General features: G+C 42.5%; 1 protein-coding gene across 1 annotated transcript in view; it reads left to right on the top strand.

Annotated features, from left to right (window-relative positions):
• Window positions 1–18,511, top strand: part of Cul3 (cullin 3) — a 98,098-nt gene extending 79,587 nt beyond the window's left edge. The window contains exons 11-16 of the mRNA XM_045146944.1: window positions 934–1,058; window positions 1,785–1,881; window positions 2,919–3,053; window positions 6,805–6,991; window positions 11,450–11,595; window positions 16,824–18,511. Coding sequence (XP_045002879.1) covers window positions 934–1,058; window positions 1,785–1,881; window positions 2,919–3,053; window positions 6,805–6,991; window positions 11,450–11,595; window positions 16,824–16,955 — 822 coding nt within the window. The 3' untranslated portion in view covers window positions 16,956–18,511. The remainder of the gene's footprint in view (window positions 1–933; window positions 1,059–1,784; window positions 1,882–2,918; window positions 3,054–6,804; window positions 6,992–11,449; window positions 11,596–16,823) is intronic.
• The last annotated feature ends 3,996 nt before the right edge of the window (window positions 18,512–22,507 follow it).

A 22,507-nucleotide genomic window follows, 5' to 3' on the forward strand; every position in this document is an offset into this window, starting at 1 on the left:
TTTAGGAAAAAAGTCAGTCAGTGACTTGTGAAGAAAACTCACTCACACCTTGAAAAAAAATCTTGTGTCACTAAGTCGCCCAGGTTAGATAAGGGAATAATGACCTATAACTTGCTGTGTGTGCTAACACTGAAAGCTCCTGCTGAAATACTGATTCTTTAAATTTTTACTTTGCTTGAAAACATGCAAATACATGAAAGTAATAGTCGTGCCAGTATAAATCTTACTGAAACCATCTGGAAAGTTTCCCCAGTGGTTAGAGGTGCTTGCTTGCAAAGCTTGCTGACCCAGGTTAATTTCTCAGCGTCTCATGTAAGCCCTACCCCTTCCGTACACAAATGTATGCAAATAAACTTTTTTTTAAATATATTTTATTTTTATTAATTGTTTGAGAGAGAGAGAGAAAGACACAGAAATAGTCAGGTAGATAGAGAGAATGGGCGCGCCAGGGCCTCCAGCCTCTGCAAACGAACTCCAGGCGCATGCGTCCCCTTGTGCATCTGGCTAACGTGGGTCCTGGAGAATCGAACCAGGGTCCTTTGGCTTTGCAGGCAAGCGCCTTAACAGCTAAGCCGTCGCTCCAGCCCCAAATAAACTTTTTTAAGTTGTCCATCTTTTATACAAATCTCTATCAAGTTCTTGTGATGTACCACTAGACCCACAGAAACTGGGATAGTGATAACTAATGTGGCCCCTTGTATGTTTTTCTCTTTCTTTGTGTTTTATCAAATTAAAGAACAGTATTTAAGACTTCTCAATGATATCTGTAATTATTTGGAAACCATCAGGTAAGTCTAACCTTAACATGGTGCTTTTTTTTTTTAAACTAGCTTTTGGACATGAAGATAACTACTTTAATAATTGTAACACAGCTTATGTGGTTAGCTAATGAATGATAGTTAATTTTTGGGACTGTCTCTTCTGTTTGTATAGGTTTCTTTAGGTGGTGTTGATCTCACAGTTCGGGTTCTCACAACAGGATATTGGCCCACTCAGTCAGCCACACCAAAGTGCAATATCCCACCAGCACCAAGACATGCGTTTGAGATATTCAGAAGGTAAACCTAAATAAGACTATATTTCTAAATCTAAACAGCTGTCCACACTTGAACTACATTTTTTGTTGTTGTTTTGTTTTGTTTTGTTTTGTTTTGTTTTGTTTTTTTTTGGTTTTTCGAGGCAGGGTCTCACTCTAGCCCAGGCTGACCTGGAATTCGCTATGGAATCTCAGGGTAGCCTCGAACTCACAGCAATCCTCCTACCTCTGCCTCCCAAGTGCTGGGATTAAAGACATGCGCCACCACGCCCAGCTTGAACTACGTTTTAACACTAATGGCATTTCTAATGAAAGTTAATATACACTTTTTAACCCAATATTCAAAAGAGGATTCATTATTCTTTACACGTTTTGGTATGTAAGAACGGTGGTTACATTAAACCAAGAAAAGAATATTTTATTACTGTCCTTCAGCATTAGTGTGTGTTAATAGGATTGTGTTTTGTACTGTTGAAGTCTGTCACTGACTTGAAGCAAATTAATTGGGCTTTTGTGGAGAAAGCTGTTATGAAAGATACACAGAAGAAATTCCTTAGTTTGCGAATAACTGGTTAAGTTGCTTTGGACTTAAATGCCCCCTTGTCATTTCTTCTGTTCAGCATTGAAACTGAACTTAATTCCTGGGGTTTCTCTCCTGTCCATGTGTTTGCTAAGGACTATGATGTGTACTTTGTAATTTCAACTGTGTGCTGTACAGGACTCTAAAACCTGGTTTGATTTGCTGCAGGTTCTACTTAGCCAAGCACAGTGGCCGGCAGCTGACCCTCCAGCACCACATGGGCTCTGCAGACCTCAACGCCACCTTCTATGGCCCAGTGAAGAAGGTAAGTGCTGATGCAGTGAGAATACGTAGATATGTAGCTTAGCATTACTGTTAAAACTGGTTTGTGATTTAGATAAACTGATAGATTATTCATCATTGCTCTTTCTTTACTTAAAAGGCTAAAATCTTGGCTTTTATTTGTTGCTGCTATTCCTTCACTTGCTTAACCATATTTGAAAATATGAAGATTATATCTTAATGAATAATGGAATAATTACATATTTTATTTATAAGATTAAACTTGAGATGCTATTACATAAAGTCATACAGTCTCTTATGGTCCTTAACTCTAATCAGCCAAAACATGACATTGGTATGGGATCTGTGAGGCATGCAAATATTAATGGATTCAATTAAAAAATAATATACCAGTGATGTGTCTTCTTTAAAAAGTAATATTAAGAGCTAGAACAAATTTATTTTGATTGGTTGATCTGAATCAAATCAAAGTTATTTGCTTTAAAATTAGAAGTTAGTAAAAGACCAAAGCAGCAAATAACATTTTTGGTCTAGATTTTTTTTTTTTTTCTTTTTCTTTTTTGGTTTTTCGAGGTAGTGTCTCACTGTGCTCCAGGCTAACCTGGAATTAACTCTGTAGTCTCAGGGTGGCCTTGAACTCATGGCGATCCTCCTACCTCTGCCTCCTGAGTGCTGGGATTAAAGGCGTGTGCCACCACGCCCGGCTGGTCTAGATTTTAGCAAGAATATTACCTGTTTTACATGACTCTGTAGCACAAAAATGTTTCTTGTTACTCAGAAAACATGCATAAGTCCTATACTTGTATGGCTAATTGACATGGGAAATAGTTCTTTACAATAAGTTAAATAATATTTGATATTTTTATACACTAAAATATGTAATTACCTGCTCAGTTACATTAAAATATTCACCATGTGGATAAACCTGGACAGTCCATAGCACTGACTTTATGCTGTGGGTGTTGGCATGATTTTATTGGGAAGTCGAGATTATGAGATTGTTTCTGAACCAAACTGTTAAGCATATGAAGAGCTAATGATTTGTTTTTAATCAAACAGGAAGATGGGTCTGAGGTTGGTGTCGGAGGGGCGCAAGTAACCGGCTCCAACACACGGAAGCACATTCTGCAGGTCTCCACGTTCCAGATGACCATATTAATGCTCTTCAATAACAGAGAAAAATACACATTTGAGGTATGTGCATGTTCCAGTTCACTGTTCTGTAAGCACTGATGCTTCTTCTAACTGCTACTTGTTGGTTCTGTCTTGCTTGAGTACTTTCAAGACAAACTGTACGGTTAGAGAAAGCTGCATGAGGTTGGGCCATGGACTGGGAATTGGGAACTCATACATTACTGGGTCACATTTGTTTGTTTTTAAATCAACATGGAAATATAACTTTCTTCTGCACCTCATAGAAGTGCTCAGTCTAATGAACCTACTGTCACCTATGTTACCATCATCACAGTAATGAATATTACCTCCCATGTTTCTTTGTATCCATTCATGGTCCTGCTGGTCCAGGTAGTCAGGGATGAATTTCGTATCAGTGGATCACAGAATGCATGTGGTTTGTGTCCAGCTTGTCACTGGCCCAGTGAGAGCCATCGCAGCGGTGCAGAAGCCGCGTCCATTCTTTCCACTACTGAAGTGACAGAACCCGCGCTGGCTGTGTGTGCTTTGGCTGACTTCTTGATGCTCCCTGGCTTAGCAGCCGTGTGGGCTTCAGGAGAGAGCTTGTGTTTGCTTGTGTTCACCTGAGGAAACTGCCGGCTGTGCCCCTCAGCCCTCGTCATCCCGTGTCTGAACTGCAAGCGCTGTGCAGTTGCTTCACGAGCTTCCTCGGCCTTTCTTTGAGGACGAAGGTGCCACTCAGTGATGCTGTTCCTCAGCCGCTCACTACCTTTTGTCTACGTGCTCACATTTTGGAAAGACTTTAACTGAGCTGTAAACTTTTTTTTTTTTTTTTAATAAATTTTTGCCACCAATGATTTGTTAGATGTATGTGTATTGTGAATGTTTTTCTCAGTCTGTTGATTGCTGAAATTTTCATCTTTGGTTGATCAGAACTTTTTGCTATTGACACTTCAATTAATCAGTACCCTGAAGTTTGCAATTCCAGCATTTACATTTATGTTTGAATTATTTTTTTTAAACTATTACTTTCACCATGTTAGGACAATCACAGCAAAAAAGTGTATAGATAGAAGTCACAATGACATAGGAAAATAGTGTGTGTTATTCAGTATGGGTCTATATACATGTACAATCCACAGTACTCACCACTACTGTATGTCTGAGTTACTCAGTATAATATTTTAAATAGTGTAAGATGAGAATTAAAATTTATTTTCCTCACACAGACCACTGCTCTATCATCATTTGTTGAAAGCACTAATTTTTTTTCCTGTTTGCACCTTTATAAAAAGTCACTTGACTTCATGTGAGTGTATACATTACTATGCTGTTTAATCTGTCTGGTTTCTGTGTCTATCTTTAGGCCAGCTATATACTATTTTAGTAGCACAGTCAAAAATCTTTCTTTCTTTTTCTGCCTTAGAATAATAATTGTAATATGCATATTCATTTTTTTCTTTTTGTCCTATGTTTCTTCCCATTAATTCAGGATTTGTTTGCATTAAATTTAATTAGTCTTTTTCCAATGCCTGTTAAAGATCTCTCAATATTGAAATGGTCATGTGATCCTTAATTTTTTGAATTTAAAATAATGAATATTTGAAAGGCATATTTTAGATGTAGTTGAACATAGGAAGAAAAAGATTTATGGCTAGAGAGATGACTTAGTGGTTAAGGCACTTGCCTACAAAGCCAAAGAACCAGGTTCAGTTCCACAGGACCCACATAAGCCAGGTGCACAAGATGGCACACATATCTGGAGTTCGTTTGCAGTGGCTAGAGTTCCTGGCATACCCATCCCCCCTCCCAAATCCCTCTGCCCTCCTACCCCCTCAAATAAATAAGTAAAACTTTTTAAAAAGAGAAAGGTTTTTAATTTTTTTTTTTTTTTTTCGAGGTAGGGTTTCACTCTGGTCCAGGCTAACCTGGAATTCACTATGGAGTCTCAGGGTGGCCTCGAACTCACGGCGGTCCTCCTACCTCTGCCTCCCGAGTGCTGGGGTTAAAGGTGTGTGCCACCACGCCCGGCTTAGATATATTTAAATATTGAACTCTGTGATCCTGTTTATATGGTAAACATATTTAAGAACCATTTTCATGTTAACTTGGATTTCAGAGTTCTAGTTTATAAAGAATTGGGAGAGAATAATGGGCTTACCACAAATACAAATTTATTTTCTAAAGCCATTGTTAAATTACTAGTTTTGCTTGAAGAGAGCCTCCTGTGCCTGTTCCCGGCGGCTTGAGGCCCTTGGAACTAGCCGAGCCGCTCTGAAGGAGAAGCAGAGCATTGCTCTCGTGCTGCTGGTCTTAGTCATTGTCGCCCGGCATTCGGGTAAAACAACGTCTGTCACTGAGGAGGCTTGTGAGAGAATGGGTGGATGCTCTTGCACTGTGGTTTTGTGGGTACTTAGTGAGTTCAGGCAGGACATCTTGGGTACTGAGTGAACTACTTACCTCCAAAGAGAAAAGAAACAGGAAGGACAGGGATGTAGGGTGAGTGACACAGTGCTAGCCCTCAGGAGGCTGAGGCATCAAGATCAGTGCCATTTGAGGCCAGGCTAGACCACACTGTGTATATGTATAGCAGGACCCCGTCTCGAGAGCAGTGAAAAGTGAATTGATGATGCCCATGGACTGAGCATCGGGTGTGCAGAGGAAGGCGGGACGCGGGCACTGTTCAGGAGACAGGCTTTTCAGCATCCATCAGTCATAAAATGTCTGTGGGGTTTTGAGAAAGAAAGTCCATGAGTAGCAATGTCAGAGTCAGGAATTGGGGACCCAGGCGGACTCAGCAAAGTCTATCCTTCCATGTCACGCCGCTGGGCTGTGGGCTTCCCAGCAGCTTGCATTTCCTTCCTAACGGGGGTCATCTGAAGAAATTAATGACAACAGTCCCAAGTTTATGACTCCATGTATGTTTGACACTGATACTGGAAAGTAGGTGGGTGCACGCACGATGACAGCGTCCAGGGTGCAGCCATTGCACTGCGGGTCTTAGGCTCGTGTGTCTGCATCAGTGTTGCTTATCTAGATGAGGGAGAAAAGCATAGATCATATAATGAAAGAACAGAAATAGTTACCTCTGGGAATGCCCTGAGATTTTAAGATACCACCCCAAAAAGTACTTGCAGTTCTTTGAATATGATGAAGTAAAATATGTAAACATGTCATTTTATCATGTTTGTAACCAACTCCAGTCTAATGATTAATAGGACCTATTTAACTGTATGCTGCTAATTTGTACAGTACATGCAATGTCTACAGTAGTAGTAAACATTTAACCAACTATTTAAAGCAGTGAAATGTACAGACTTGCTGAAATTTGATGTTTCTCTAAATGCTGGCTTTTCCTTAACTGCATGTTCCTGTAGACATACGGACTAAATCGTATTTTTATGCTTAATGATAACTTCCAGGTTTTTAAGTCTTTTGTTTGATTGCACAGGCAATAAACATAGTCAACTCTCATTCTAAATTTTCATTTCATAATAGAAGGGTTGAGTCCAGGTTTACTTTGTTTTCCCTATGAAATAAGTTGCTGAGCAAAAATAACTGTGAATAAACTTGGAAGTAAAACTTGGATAGTGAAATACTTCTAAAACTAACACAATGTGGCAAACAGTTTAATTTTACCTAAGTACTACAGTAAGTTTCTAATAATGCCTGCAGGGAAATCTTTGTTCTTAATTATTTCTTTAATGGAATTACTGTCTAGCCTCTGCTTTGGTCAGGTTATTTGCTGATTAACTGATGAACTTGTAATCTTTGAGAACAATCTAATTATGTCAATCTCATGAAATTTCAGGAAATTCAACAAGAGACAGATATCCCTGAAAGAGAACTTGTTAGAGCCCTACAGTCCCTCGCCTGTGGTAAACCAACACAGCGGGTCCTTACAAAAGAACCCAAGTCAAAAGAAATAGAAAACGGTCACATATTCACAGTTAATGATCAGTTCACATCCAAACTACACAGAGTCAAGATTCAAACAGGTATCTGGAATTAAATTCATCCTTTTAAAAGTTGTCTTTTCTGTAGAGAAAAAAAAAAAATCCGCATCTGTTGAATTTCTTTTGTTGTTAAGAAAAGTAATGCTGGTGGTACTACTTGGTTCCTGGACCTGAGGAGAGAAGCAGCATCTGAGTGTGACACGCAGGACCATTCAGGGGTCCACACCAGGGAGGAAGCACTTGTATTTTGATAACACTGGTTTTAAGATAAAATTATTTATCTCTAATATGAAAACAAATGGCATAGTCTTGAACAGCTTTTAATATGTATTTACTGTTATGTTGATAGTGAAAATCATTCATTGTATGTTTAACATAGATAAGGAAAAATGGCAACCTGTTGTTGCCATATAAAAGTACAGCATCTTGCTGCCTGACTTCACAATTATATTAGTACCAGTAATGCATCCATTATATGTGGCTTAAAATAAACAGTGGTTTGAAATAGAAGTTATGATTGTATCATGTTATTAGGGGATATCTTTTAAAAATTATTTACTACATACGCACTTGAATACTAGAAAACATAATTCAAGAGCTTTGCACACTTCCATTTCTGGCCTTTCTAATTCTGTGTGAGGATTTGTAAAACAAAGTAGAATTTCAGCTAACGCCTTGTATCCTTTGCCCCATAGTTAGAAACTTAGTGTTAAACTCTTTACCAGCCGAGATTGGCCCGTGTCTTTGCAGCATACATGTATGTTTGCAAAAAGAAAGTAGGCCTGTAGTGGCATAGCTGTTAAGGTGCTTGCCTGTGAAGCCTAAGGACCCAGGTTTGCTGTCCAGGTCCCACGTAAGCCAGACGCACGAGGTGCATACATGCAAGTATGTGGTGTTTTTAGGAATGGTTAACATAAGAATTTAGTGATACGATGAATTTGACTGCATCATCTCTGTTTGGTTCAGTGATTGGTTTCTGTAAGAAGTATTTCTGATTATGGGATGGTTTCAGGTGATTTTGGCTCTTTTAAAATAAATCTTTCTCTTCAGTGGTGAATTATTATAACTACACCAGTTTTAAATTGTCAGAGGTTCAGTAACAATCAGATACATATTATAGTCAGCAAAACTAATATGTTTAAAAATCATTTTCATAATTGATGTTTTCTATACCATCACTATCTTCTCAAAACTGTCCCCCAGCATGTATAAAGATGCATATGTAGATGCACACACAAACAAACACTTGATACACCCTGTTTATTGTCATTTTTAAATTAGTGAGTAGGCTTGAGTAATGACATTTTTAGTCAGATACACGATGTACTTTGACCATATTCTCTCCCTAGTCTCCTCTCTAGTTCTCTCTCTGCCCCTCCTGCTAGTCCCTTTCCTCGTTAGGAACTTCCCTAAGTAGTTCTCTGTGTGTATGCATGTATGTGTTCTGTTTCTGGCTTATTTCGCTTAATATAATGATTTCCAGTTTTTCAGTTTTCCTTCATAGGGCATCATCCCCCCCCCTTTTTTTTTAAGGTAGGGTCTCACTCTAGCCCAGGTTGACCTGGAATTCACTCTGTATTCTCAGGGTGGTCTTGAACTGTGGGGATCCTACCTCTGCCTCCCAAGTGCTGGGGTCAAAAGCGTGCACCACCACACCATAATCTCATTCTTGATGGCTGAATTTAACAAAGCCTGTTTATTTGAGAGAGCAGTGCAGGGTGGGGAGAGAATGTGAACCGGCCTACCAGGACCTCTTGTCACTGCAAATGAACTCTAGACACAGATACCATGGCATTGTTTTGTTTTGTCTTATTTTGTGAGGTAGGGTCTCTCACTAGCCCAGGCTGACCTGGAATTCTCAGGGTGACTTTGAACACACGGTGGCCCTCCTACCTCTGCCTCCTGAGTGCTGGTATTAAAGATGTGCACCACCACGCCCAGCTACATGCACCATTTTGTGAATCTGGCCTTACCTGGGTGTTAGGGACTCAAACTTGAGTCATCAAGCTTTGTAAGCAAGCACCTTTAACCACTGAGCCATTTCCCCAACCCACATTATGTTCTTTTTTGTTGTTGTTGTTTATTTTATTTTTTTTATTTAAGAGTGACAGAGAAAGAGGCAGATAGAGATAGAGAGAGCAAGAATGGGCGCGCCAGGGCCTCCAGCCACTGCAAACGAAATCCAGATGTGTGTGCCCCCTTGTGCATCTGGCTTACGTGGGTCCTGGGGAATCGAGCCTTGAACCGGGGTCCTTAGGCTTCACAGGCAAGCGCTTAACCGCTAAGCCATCTCTCCAGCCCCCACATTATGTTCTTAAGAGTAAAGTGCTGTTAGGCTCTGGGGATGAACGCTCACTATTTTCTTTTAATGAAGAACGTACCTTGTGTGGATACATCATGTGTTGCTACCATATTTTCCCTCTTCCCTGCCCCCATTCCTCAGGGGTCCCTCATCAGTGGGGTTGCTGGTATGCCTCACTGTTAGGCATTGTGGGAGCAGCACTCAATATTAGGGGGAGGTCATATTTTCAAAAGGATTATAATTCAAGAAATGGTAGGTACAATCAGTCTTCCCATTTATATTTTTCCTTTTTAAAGGAAAAACTATTATTACTATTTCAAGCAGGGAGGGGGAGAATGGGTACGCTAGGACCTCTTGCCACTGCAGACAAACTCCAGATGCAGCACCACTTTGTGCATCTTGTTTTACCTGGGTACTGAGGATTTGAACCTGGGCCATCAGGCTTGCAAGCAAGTGCCTTAACCCCTAAGCCATCTCTCCAGCCTCCATGTACTTTTTTCTTCAGGAACATCCAGATGAACCAAATGCATTGTTTCAAAAGTTGCCTCTTTTTTTTTTTGTTGTTCGGTTTTTGGTTTTTGGTTTTTTGATGTAAGGTCTTGCTGTAGCCCAAGCTGACCTGGAATTCACTATGGAGTCTCAGGGTGGCCTCGAACTCACAGCAGTCCTCCTACCATTTGCCTCCCAAGTTCTGGGATTAAAGGTGTGTACCATCATGCCCAGATAAAGGTTGCCTTTTTTTAAGTTCCCCTAGTTATGGTTTTAAATATATTCAAATTTACCAGGATGGTGAAAAACACTAGTGGACCCCAGTATGGCTATGACTTGTGTTTACCTGAAGTCTTGAGGTGTTGGTGCTTTCCCTCCTTCCTTCCACACGTGTGTGCATGCATATGTAATTGTACAGCTAATACTGTATGAGGTACTATATCACACTTGCAGGAGCCATCTACACAACACCCATATGTTTGTGTTCTCCATGGTCGCAAACATTTCTTTTATATCTTAACTCTCTGGCTTCAGAGTTCGATTACAATTCCCACATTACTTTTTCTGTTTCTTTTAGTTCTAATCTAAACCAGTACCCTTTTTATGGCATTGACTATTGAAGGAAAGCATTATTCTTTCTTTGTGTAGATTATTTTCATCTAACTTTACTCTTTTTTGCTAAGATGTTATCTTAGCAAATGATATTGAGAGCAGGATTCTATACTTCTTTTCTTTTTTGTAATGTGGAGACTGAACCCAGAGCCTCACACTCGCTAAGCAAGTGCCCTGCCACTGAGCGATAACCCCAGTAGGCATGGACGGAGCCATGGGTTTTATCTACAAACAGCTGACTCTGCCGTCTGTGGCTGTGTCCATGCCTAAGTCAGCAATGTGCTTCTTTGTGAGTTTCCAGTTTCTGATTCCAGAAGTTACATGTCCTTTTCCTTTTAATGACTGAATACACAAGCAGTCATCAGGGTTTTTTGTCCACTACATCAGTTACAACGAAGTTGTATGATAAAAGGACCTTTGTTTTACAAACACTTCGTAACTGCATTGGAGTCAATAGGAAAGGACAGGGTCACTACAGATTGGAATACAGTGTAAGTGTGATGAGGAGGTGATGACAAGGCACTGTGAATGAGAGCATGTGGGAGGCTGCCCAGGGGTACGGGACTAGATTCAAGGCTGTGTCGTCCCCTACTGAGGTCACCATCACGCTGTGATTGTCTCTTTAGCTTGTTGGAGTTGACAGCATTGCTCTTTGCTCCCCTTCTGACGTCTTAGAGGGGCAGCTGTGCTTTGAGTTCAAAGACGACAACATGTGCAGTCAGAAGAGACAGTTTGCCTGTCCGAGATCCTTACACTGTAATGAAACTCAAAGCCACGTGGTGGAGTACTACGTGATTCCTGGTAGCCACCGGCAGGGCACTGCCAAGTTTACCACTGAAGATACCCAGCTACCATTTTTCTTCCAGGAAAGGAATGTCTGTATTTTATTTTAAGAAATGAAACTGATTGATTGTTATTTTCCATGTAAAATTAAGATCCACACTTTTAGAAAAGATTAATTTAGAGTTGGAGTGGACCTGGAACATTTCCATGAGCTAATGTGTGTGTGCTCGGGTTGATGCTAGCATTTCTGTGCTGACCTGTATTGTGTTTGCTTATTAATCAGACTTTTAAATTATTCTTTATTTTCATTTTAGTTGCAGCCAAACAAGGTGAATCTGACCCAGAAAGGAAAGAAACGAGGCAGAAAGTGGACGACGACAGGAAGCACGAGATCGAGGCTGCTATCGTGCGCATAATGAAGTCCAGGAAGAAGATGCAGCACAACGTGCTGGTGGCGGAGGTGAGCGGGCGCCGCGCCGGCGGCCTGGGCTCGGGAGGCTCCTTAGCGCAGGCCGCCACAGCGACGCCTACCTCGGAGAGCACAGCAAAGAGGAGAGCACTCTCCACTTAGCCTCAAGTTACACTGCTTAGTGCCTGTAGGACACAGTTGAGCATGGAATAGAACCTTTTATATCTTCATACAAACAAACTACCTGTCGTTCTGAAAATTAGTAACAGATACTTTTTGATGTTTTTGAGGCACGGTCTCACTAACCTAGGCTGACCCAGAACAACAAACGGCTGTTCTCCTACCTCAGCCTCCCAAGTGCTGGGATTAAAGACAGCGCCACCACACCTGGCACAGTTAGCTGTTTCTTAAAACTTTTTGTTTGTTTATTTATTTGAGAGAGATTGAGCAAGTCCAGGGCCTTTTGCCACTGCAAATGAACTCTGGACATATTGTGTCACATTGTGCATCTGGCTTTACATGGATACTGGGGAATTGAACCCCAGGGAGGCAGGCAGGCAGGCATTGCAAGTAAGTACCTTTAGTTGCTGAGCCATTTCCCTAGCTCCAGTTACTATTTTTTGAGGGTTTTGTTTAACAAATTAAGATCTTGAGAAGTCATTGACATAGTCAAGTAAGATTAGTAGAGCATAGGTAAGGAAAGAGTTGGTAGCAGGTAGAGAAATGAATGAAGATAGTTGAGAAGTAGAATTGTCAGTATTTATTAGTTGATAATGGGAAATGAGAGGGAGAAACAGCCTCTAAGGTTTTTGATGCAGATGATTAGGCGGAAGTTAATCTCCATAGCCAAAAAGGTACGGTGTTGTACAACATGGCCTAGATGTCAGTAATAATGTTTATGAAATTAACATCACTGTCCTCTCCAGGGGGAGGGATCAATTAGGGCATTGAAAGGTCGGGGGCGGGGGGTGACTGGGCAGGAGCGTCATCAGTTTAAGCCACCTGTGAGCAAAGCCTGACAGCCCAGGTTCACAGCCCCAGAACCCACAGACAGCCAAGCGCACAAAGTGGCCCATGCATCTGGAGTTCGTTTGCAATAGCAGAAAGCTCAGCATGCTTAGTCTCTTTCTCTCTGTCTCGGTCTGCTTGGAAATTAAAAAAATACCACATCAGAGGAAGAGGACGACTAGAAGTTGGAACTGGGGATTCACTATAGGGAATGTAGTTAGAACCATGTATTACTATTGAATCGGTTCAGAATAGCAGGAAACAAAGGAAATGTATAGGATGCAGACTTCCTTGCCACAGAGGAAGCAGCGAGAGGAGCTAATGGGAGAAGCGCGCCTCTCCAGTGCTGGCGGTACAGGAGCACCTCTGGGCCGGCTGCGGTAGCGTGGCCAGTGTGCTTACCAGAAGCACGGGTGGTTCTCAGCCCTACTGCCGACCCGCTCAGTCAGAAACGGTAGGGTCAGGGCCCAGCACTCTTAATTTATTTTATTTTATTTTATTTGTTTCTTTGTTTGCAAGGAGGGAGAGAGAGAGAGCACACCAGAGCCTCTTACTGCTGCAGACAAACTCCAGATGCACATACCACTTTGTGCATCTGACTTTATGTGGGTACTGGGCAAGTGAACCAGGGGACCTAGGGCTTTTCAAGCAAGTGCCTTAACTGCTGAACCATCTCTGCAGCTCCACTCTGTTTTTTGTTTGTCAGTTGGATTTTTTTTTTTTTTTTTTGAGATAGAGTCTCGCTTGAGCCCAGGCTGACATGGAATTTGTAGTCTCAGGGTGGCCTCAAACTCACAGCAGTTCTCTTACCACTGCCTCCTGGGTGTTGGGATTAGAGGCATGTACCACCATACCTGTCTGATTTATTTATTTATTTATTTATTTATTTATTTATTTATTTATTTATTTATTTTTAATTATTAGAGAATGGGCATGCCAGGACCTCTAGCCACTGCAAACAAACTGCAGACACATGTGCCATCTTGTGCATCTGGCTTAAGTGGGTACTGGGGAATTGACCTGGGTCCTTAGGCTTCACAGGCAAGTACCTGAGCCACTAAGCCATCTCTCCAGCCTGCCCACTCTGAGTTTTAATAAGCTCTCTCAGTAATTCTGCACTATGCTTACATTTCAGAGCACTATCCAATAGAAAGAGGGGAAAAAATGATATTTCATGGCAGGGAAGAGAATTCAAGAGAGTTGTCAGTAATATTAAAAATCATGAGAGGAGAGATGGCCCAGTTAGTGAAGCACTTAGTGTGCAGTGTGAACACCCGCTAGGTTCCCAGCATGTGAAGCTCTTAGTGTGCAGTGTGAACACCCGCTAGGTTCCCAGTTAGTGAAGCTCTGAGTGTGCAGTGTGAGGACCCGCTAGGTTCCCAGTTAGTGAAGTTCTTAGTGTGCAGTGTGAGGACCCGCTAGGTTCCCAGTTAGTGAAGCTCTTAGTGTGTAGTGTGAACACCCGCTAGGTTCCCAGTTAGTGAAGCTCTGAGTGTGCAGTGTGAGGACCCGCTAGGTTCCCAGTTAGTGAAGCTCTGAGTGTGCAGTGTGAGGACCCGCTAGGTTCCCAGTTAGTGAAGCTCTGAGTGTGCAGTGTGAACACCCGCTAGGTTCCCAGCATGTGAAGCTCTTAGTGTGCAGTGTGAACACCCGCTAGGTTCCCAGTTAGTGAAGTTCTTAGTGTGCAGTGTGAGGACCCGCTAGGTTCCCAGTTAGTGAAGCTCTTAGTGTGCAGTGTGAGGACCCGCTAGGTTCCCAGTTAGTGAAGCTCTGAGTGTGCAGTGTGAGGACCCGCTAGGTTCCCAGTTAGTGAAGCTCTGAGTGTGCAGTGTGAACACCCGCTAGGTTCCCAGCATGTGAAGCTCTGAGTGTGCAGTGTGAACACCCGCTAGGTTCCCAGTTAGTGAAGTTCTTAGTGTGCAGTGTGAGGACCCGCTAGGTTCCCAGTTAGTGAAGCTCTTAGTGTGCAGTGTGAGGACCCGCTAGGTTCCCAGCATGTGTTTCAGTGCAGGCACCGTAGTGTGCACCTGTGATCCCAGTGCCCGAAGGTGGAAAGGGGCTGTTCCCCAGGGCAAGATGGCTCATTAGACTAGCCCAGGCAGCAGGTTCATGTCCAGAGAGAGATCCTATCTCAAAACACAAGGTGAGGAGCAATCAAAAAAAAACTCTGAGACTGAAGTCATGGAAAGAGCAAGATGGCCGTGCATACTGCCAGCAAAGTGACTCGATGACTTTCTCAGGCTCTATTTTATTTTATTTTATTTTTATTTTTATTTATTTTATTTCTGAGTAGAGACGGAGGGAGAAGGAGAGAGAATTGGCATGCCAGGGCCTCAACTACTGCATTTGAACTCCAGACACTTGTGCCACCTAGTGGGCATGTGTGACCTTGTGCTTGCCTCACTTTTGTGTGTCTGGCTTAAGTGAAATCTGGAGAGTAGAACATGGGTCCTTAGGCTTCACATGCAAGTGCGCCTTAACCGCTAAGCCCTCTCTCCAGCCCTCTCAGGCATTTTTATTGGACTAATGGGCTATTACTATCTGCTGGTGGTGCCTTATAAAGGACATGGAAGTGGAAACCACCAAGAGTGCTTGGGCCGTTGATGTAGTGGCTTAGGGGACAGGCAGAGAGAGCTGTGCGCTGGGTGATGAGTTGGGGATTCTGGATTTCTCCTCCCTTCTCCCATGGGAAGATGATGATATACTGAGGATAAGGAAGAGGAAGCTAAAAAGCATAAGAACACAAAAGAAAGGACAAGGAGGTCCAAACTCTAGGTGGAGATTGGCTGGAAGATATGTATGTGGCTGCTAGTCATAATTAATGGACATTAATAAATGTGCCTCTCTTTAAGGCCACAAGGCAGGGTGCTTTGATGAATGCTGATGAAATTAATGATAAGATATGGATAAATATGTACATACCTAGGGAAGGCATTGGAGGCATTTCATACTGAAATGAAATGGCCTCTTCTTGTATAAAACAGAATATGAGTTTCTATACAGAGCGCTGAGGTTAGAAAACCATGAAGCTTACCAGAAATGAGAATTGGTGTCTGAGAAAGGTGCTCACGGGCTTAGTGAGCTTCAGGTTGTAAGGTTGTTTGGGGTCTTCTCCCAGAGCTGGCAGACATTTTTCTAACTGGCCAGGTGTAGCGAAATGCAGGTTTTTAGACAGCGTGTGAACAAACGAGTGTGTCTGTGTTTCAGTGATTTTACAAAGACACGCTTTAGGTAGTATTGGGCTTATGATGCCTCCTGCCTACTCAGATGTAGATTGTCGAGTAAGCCCACAGCAGTGGAGAGGTTGAGGTGCTGCTGAGTGTTGCTGAGCGATCCAGAATGCAACCCAGGTTCCCGTCACGAAGAAACTGCTCGTAGTCTGGACAGAAGGGCTAGGATGTGCGGTTTCAGGTGGGCTGAGAGCAAGTTCTGTGATGCTTGCATGGTAATTCCCAAACAGTCATAGATTGTAGTTGCAGAATGAAGTACTCAAATGTCAATAAAAAAAATCAATCCAGTGATCAAGAGTAAAAGAAAATCTGGTTTATCAGTGGGTGGAGACTCTGCAAGAAAGGCATGGTGGATTACTAATTGGAAAGACTAGGAACTTTGAGATCAGAACGGTTTAGATTCATCTCTGCTGTATCTGTTGCTTATTGCTTGTTCATGTCAAGTTTCTTCTCTGGTTTAATTTTCCCTTACAAAACAAGACAGCCCACTTTGCAAAGTTAGGAGCATTAAACAAATTAATATATACAAAATGATTGACAGGTTGTGTGTAGTCAGACTGGCTGCTACTGTAAGTACTTAATTTCTGGTAACATAATACTTAAGATCCTGACCATAGTTGGGGGAAATTTGTTTCTGCTGCCCGTGTTCTGGGAACTGGGACCTGGGAAAGCACTCCGGTAATGGGAGAGTCGGGGCAGTGAATCCGCGCGCTGCTCTAGGACACCGACGAGCAGCGCCTCTTCATTCACAGCTTGAGACAAGAAGTGTGATCTGATCCCACACCACATTTGCAGACAAAACCTTTAAATGGGTTTGTACTTCTTCCCCCTTTGGGTTTTACTTACTTTTTGCGATCGGGTAATGTTCATGCGTTGGTTTCTCAGGTGCTGGGGTCGTGGGCCTGCTGGCATCTCTACTTATAACTGGATGTACAGTCGCTAAATGATAAATCGGTTCTAGTGACACATAGGAAATTTGGCGTTTTACATGTCAGAGTTGTGTTTATGGTAAGAATTTAGTCTCTGTACCTTCTTTTTTAGGTAACTCAGCAGTTGAAGGCTCGATTCTTACCAAGTCCAGTGGTTATTAAAAAACGTATTGAAGGACTTATTGAGAGAGAATATTTGGCACGAACACCTGAGGATCGCAAAGTGTACACATATGTAGCATAAAATGCGTTCAGAATTTGATTTATTCTTGGACTGTACTCTTCGCATGGACTGGGAAGTTCTTTTAAATCATTAATATTAAGACGACCATCTCTTCTGTTAAATTGCAGTACATGTTCTAGACCGTTCAGATCAAGCCTTTACTCCCATTGAGAGTTTTCAACATCAGTTGATTGAGCTTCAGGCTTTACAACGTCTGTCCCTGTAGAGGTCATCTTTACAGTTCCTCGGGAAAATGTGAATGTGCCGCGTTTTGTTTTCAATGTTGTATGGAAACAGGAAAAATAAAAACAGAAATTTAGAGAATACAGCTCATTAAATAAAACTGTTGGATTTCATTTCCCCAGGTCTTCGGTGTGGATGTAAGTGTGTTTCCTTAGTGTTGCTTAGTAGCACTTTGCGCATTGTGTAAGTTGGGTAACAAAAAATGGCAAAAGAAATGCACAACTCCCAACTCTCTTGCTCTGCTTATGACGTTTCTTTAGCTAGTCTTGTTTAATTTAAAGGTTTGACAAGTATACGAAGACCCAAGCCTACAGTCTGAGCACGCTTTTCCCTTCCACCTGCACTTACCGATCTCACAGCCTTATGACCAAGAAACTTTGTTCCGGCCTCCATACATACCCTGATTTGGTTTTTCCCTATTGTAATTTCAGGTTTTCCAAATTAAGTCCTAAATGATTAGGTTTCGTTTTGAGTTATTTCTAGAGAAAGAAAATATTTTAGTATGTATAAATTGTACAATAATTTTTTGCTGTTGTACTTACTGCTAATAGTGAATTGTATAGGGTGGTGTTTTTATTTCATTTATTGTAGACAAAAATAAATTTAGTATTCACATACACTAATTCAAGTATGTCAGAGCACAAAGTTGGCAGCTGGTTATTTTTAATTCAGCCCCTTTGAAAAGCACACACAATCTACACTTTCTTTATAAATATCGCCCCCCCCCCACACACACACAGTTTAATTATATATTTTGGTGAAGTTGTGGCACGCTATTGATTTTGTTTCAAATGCAATCTAAAGATGCAATAAATCCAGTTACCTTGACACTTTGAATGAAATCTTCAGTTTTTGCAGCTGTGTTTTGGAAAGTGATGAAGCAATATTCTTCAGACATGATGATTCTTAGCTACTTAACTATCTTGTCCTGAGGAGTCATCGTTCCATGTTTTCAAAGATGTGCTTTGTGCTGAAGATTCTCGTCACTGATCCTGTGCTTCCAACTACCACGACGTCGTTTGTTACCTGACTGATCTGCCAAGGGTTATAGTTTGCTTTAACTTCAGAGCATTTTTATCTTCCATTCTATTTAATTTTGTTTCAGTTTTGTTCTCAAGAGATAATGTTTCAGATATGTAATTGGGGCAAACCACTATAGATTTCTGTTGGATAGAAAAATGAATTGTTACTAAGTTCAATAACCAAACCTCCGTTTGACTATCAATACTGTTGATACATTTATTAGTATGTATGTCCGAGGATGGTTTCTGTTTGAAGTTATGGTCAAGTTTCAACTGAACTCTATGGATTAAAAACTCCACATAAATATTTTTCCCCGTGCGTCTTGGATTATAATTTTCCTTTTTACACTTGCAAATACTCTCTTCTTGAATTTAAATTTGCCTCCATCTGGACTTAGAATTATAAACCTTATGCTCTTAATCTCTACATTTCCCCACTTTTACACAATAGAATGAAGATGCCAATGAAAACTACGGACACTGTTCTCAGGACACTTTACTGTATGTGAGCGGTAGGGAGTTGCTGTTCCACAGAATCCTGAAGAGGTGCACTGTCTGATTTAATTGGAATTGTATGTAAACAGGATGCTTACAAGAAAGCATGGATATTTTACGTTGAAAGCCCTCTTGCCCTCCAGTCTCAGTTAAAAAATTTATAACTCTGGGAAATAGGACATCTCAGGTTAACCATGGAAGATGTGAAAGCTTTAGTTACTGAAATGTAAGTGAGGCATTAAAATAAGTCAGAAGTGCTGGTTGAACCCCATTTTTTGAGAAGTCACTAGGTTTTCCGTCGTCATCTCAAGTGGGCTGGAAGGGTCACTCAGGTCTGGAGTGTCGGGAGATGTTCCGGCATGCTGCTCCCTCGCAGATGCTCACACAGCCGTGGAAGTGCTGCGGCCTGGAGCCGAGCTGGCGGGTGCTGCTGTGCGTGGAGGAAAAGCAAAGCTTGCCCGGCACCTGCAAGTGTCCCTGGGCCTGCACAGTTCATAAGCTGCATTTTGATTCAAGATTGAGTGTATCACAATTACAAAACAGCCTCACAAAATCAGTGGCTTTGAATTCGGTGATTTTGTATTTCAGTGAGTTCGGGGAATTGAGGAAAGGATGCTTCTGTGAGGGACTGTAAACAGGGCTGGTGCTTTTCCTAGACCCCCCACAAAATAATAGTCCTCCTTTGCAGTAAGAATGCTGAAACGGTGACTGATGGCATTGTCTTTGCACGGTGTGCGGGTAGTAGGAAGGGCTTCTAAGAGTACATGTGCGTTGGCATCTCTAGATTTGAACTCTTGGCTCCACTCTCTGAGGCTTCAGAATACTTAAGTTCCTCCAGTTGAATAATTTTGGTATGTTATTTGGTTAGTTTTGAATGATTAATACTGGGTTTATCCTTGCTCGTCTACTGTGAGAACAGTCCAGTTTTTCCTTGGTTGGATGGTATTTACTGTTGGTGGCCCAGTCGTGGCAGGAAAAGCCGCTGGGTGTCAGTTGCAGCTTGTTCACTAGGCTGTGCGGTACGCAGTAGTGCCTAGTCCTGCCGTCAGTACATTGTGTTCTACTGATAGTGAAACATTCAGGCTGACAAAATCCTGAGTTGTTTCTAGTCCAAGAGCAGACATAAGCAGGTTCCATACTGTGAACAGTGCTCAGTGCGTGTTGGGTGCTGTCTGAGCGCTTCACTGCAGTTGTCTCTTCCGCGTAAGGGCCGTCGTACGTAACTGTCACTCAGCAGTGCTGCCAGACACTGGCAAAGGTAGGAGTTGGATCCAGCTCTGATCCAGTTCTGCCTCCGGAGTCTGTCCTGTATGGCAGATGGGTATGGTTTTCCCTTCTACAGTTCTTGTAGACCCCACTTACACAAGTAGAAGGATACCCTGTGGAAAGGGAAGCTAACACCTCTGAGTGGAATTCTGCACGTGGTCGTGGATGTCTCTTCACTGGTGCCAACTGGCAGGAAGGAAAAGCTGGATGGAGATGACGGCAATTTGGGAACATGTCTCTAAAAGAAAAATATGGGGGTGGGGCTGGAGAGATGGCTCAGCCATTAAAGGTGCTTGCTTACAAAGCCTGAGGGCCTGGGTTCAATTCCCCAGTACCCACATAAAGCCTGCCGTGCAGAGTGATGACTGTGTGGAGTTTGTTGTTGCAGGAGGCCCTGGCATGCCCATTCTCTTCCTTTGTCTGTCTCTGGCTTTCTCTCTCCTCCCTCTGTCTCTGTCACTCAAATAAATAAAACTTTAAGAACTGCTCCCCAAAGTCATTGTGAAAGTTTTACACATGTAATTAGATTATGAGGTAAGTGCATCATCTAAGTTCTGTACTTTAAAAACCTGTGCTGGGCTGGAGAGATGGCTTAGCGGTTAAGCCCTTGCCTGTGAAGCCTAAGGACCCCGGTTCGAGGCTCGGTTCCCCAGGTCCCACGTTAGCCAGATGCACAAGGGGGCGCACGCGTCTGGAGTTCGTTTGCAGAGGCTGGAAGCCCTGGCGCGCCCATTCTCTCTCTCTCCCTCTATCTGTCTTTCTCTCTGTGTCTGTCGCTCTGGAAGGAAGGAAGGAAGGAGGGAGGGAGGGAGGGAGGGAGGGAGGGAGGGAGGGAGGAACGAAGGAAGGAAGGAAGGAAGGAAGGAAGGAAGGAAGGAAGGAAGGAAGGAAGGAAGGAAGGAAGGAAGGAAGGAAAGAAGGAAGGAGAAAAAAAACCTGTGCTTTTCCATTCCAATTCAATTATCCACAAAACAGGAAACCTATGAATGACCATGAATGTGACAAGGGTTGGTCATGAAGCCAGTGCGCAGGAGAAGGTGCACAATGGGAATATCCTTTGTTAAAACACTCTTTAATTTATTTGAGAGAATGGGTGCACCAGGGCCTCTAGCCACTGCAAACAGGCTCCAGATGTGCCCCCTTGTGCATATGACAACATGGACACTGGGGAATTGAACCCCGGTCTGTAGCTTTGCAGGCAAGGGCCTTAACTGCTAAGCCATCACTCTAACCCTGCAATTAGAATATCTTGAAGTTTAATTTTAGAAATGGCACGTTCACTTGTGAACATGACACTTAATTGGCCTTTAATATTTAGGTCTAACTTGGTCTTAAGTGAACCATGCAAAAGTAGCTTTAAAGTTAGACGTGAGAAGCTCAGAGTAAAGGTGAGCTGTATTTTTAGTAATTGTGAAATGGTCAAATTTCAGTGTTAGTATAATTTGTGTAATAAAACTAAGGCACTCAAGTTCTTGCAGTGAGAACTACTAAATTCTGAGTCTCCTGGTTATTTTTGCAGTTGTGATTCCCAAATAAAATGTTCAGCACAGTGTCTGGTACATGTGGGTGCGGGTGTGTGGTAAATATCAAATGAAATCTGCTTAGTAATCACCTGTTGTAGCGCCAACATTGCGGCACATTATTGGAGGCGCTTGCACTGTGGGTTGTGTTTCTCACATCAGTAAAACGATGTTCACCTAGATAAGAAGTGGGATGTGTCGGTGGGATTGAATGATCTTGAGCCCTCGATGTGTCTTTGATAGGTGCGCTTGGCCAGCGCGCCCTCTCTTGAACCTCCCAAGACCCAGTGAAGGAGCTCAGGCGCGCTGGCATAAAAGGCGTGCAAGGTCCCCTGCTCCCTGATACGGTTCTGACACCTGTGCCCTGGAGACGTTGTCTCCACAGGAATTATGATTTTGGCAGGTGGGGCAGAACTTGATAAGTTGAATTTTGATCTTAGGAGATTTTCTTGGCAAATTCTTTTGTGATGTTTGTGTTGGTTTATTAGTCAGGTTTTTCTGTTGACTGTAAGTTGGGATCAGGCTGACTTGCAACTCACAGGGATCCTCCCACCTCTGCCGCCCAACTGCTGGGATAAAAGGTGTGCACCTCCGTGCCTGACCAGAAAGTTGAGATGACCTCATAGCCAAAGGTAGTGTGTGTTGTACTGATTGATTTGGGCATTCCCACTAGGGAGCCTGAGCCTCAAGCCCAGTGTTCAAGGCTCTGACTCGTCTCCTGTTGAGTGGAGGCAGTAACATTGGTTTTGATTCTTTGGGGAAGGTAAGTGCCTACCAAGCAGGTTTGGAATTCCCTCACTTAAGAACTGGCATGTGCAACACATTAGTGCCAGGCGACAGCTGAGGTGTTTGTGCCACAAGTTTGTCACATAAGTGTGAGCCATAGTCCTGATGGTCGTCTGTCCAGATGTTAAAAAGGGACTCTAGTGAAATCATCCCTGATTGGAGGATCACCTATATGTTCCGAGTCGCCTCTCCTAAATTTACCAACTAAAACAGCTCATAACACAGCACCGTCAGGAAGTTC

Source organism: Jaculus jaculus, chromosome 4 (genome assembly GCF_020740685.1).
Source record: "Jaculus jaculus isolate mJacJac1 chromosome 4, mJacJac1.mat.Y.cur, whole genome shotgun sequence".
In the NCBI taxonomy this organism is placed as follows: Eukaryota; Metazoa; Chordata; class Mammalia; order Rodentia; family Dipodidae; genus Jaculus; species Jaculus jaculus.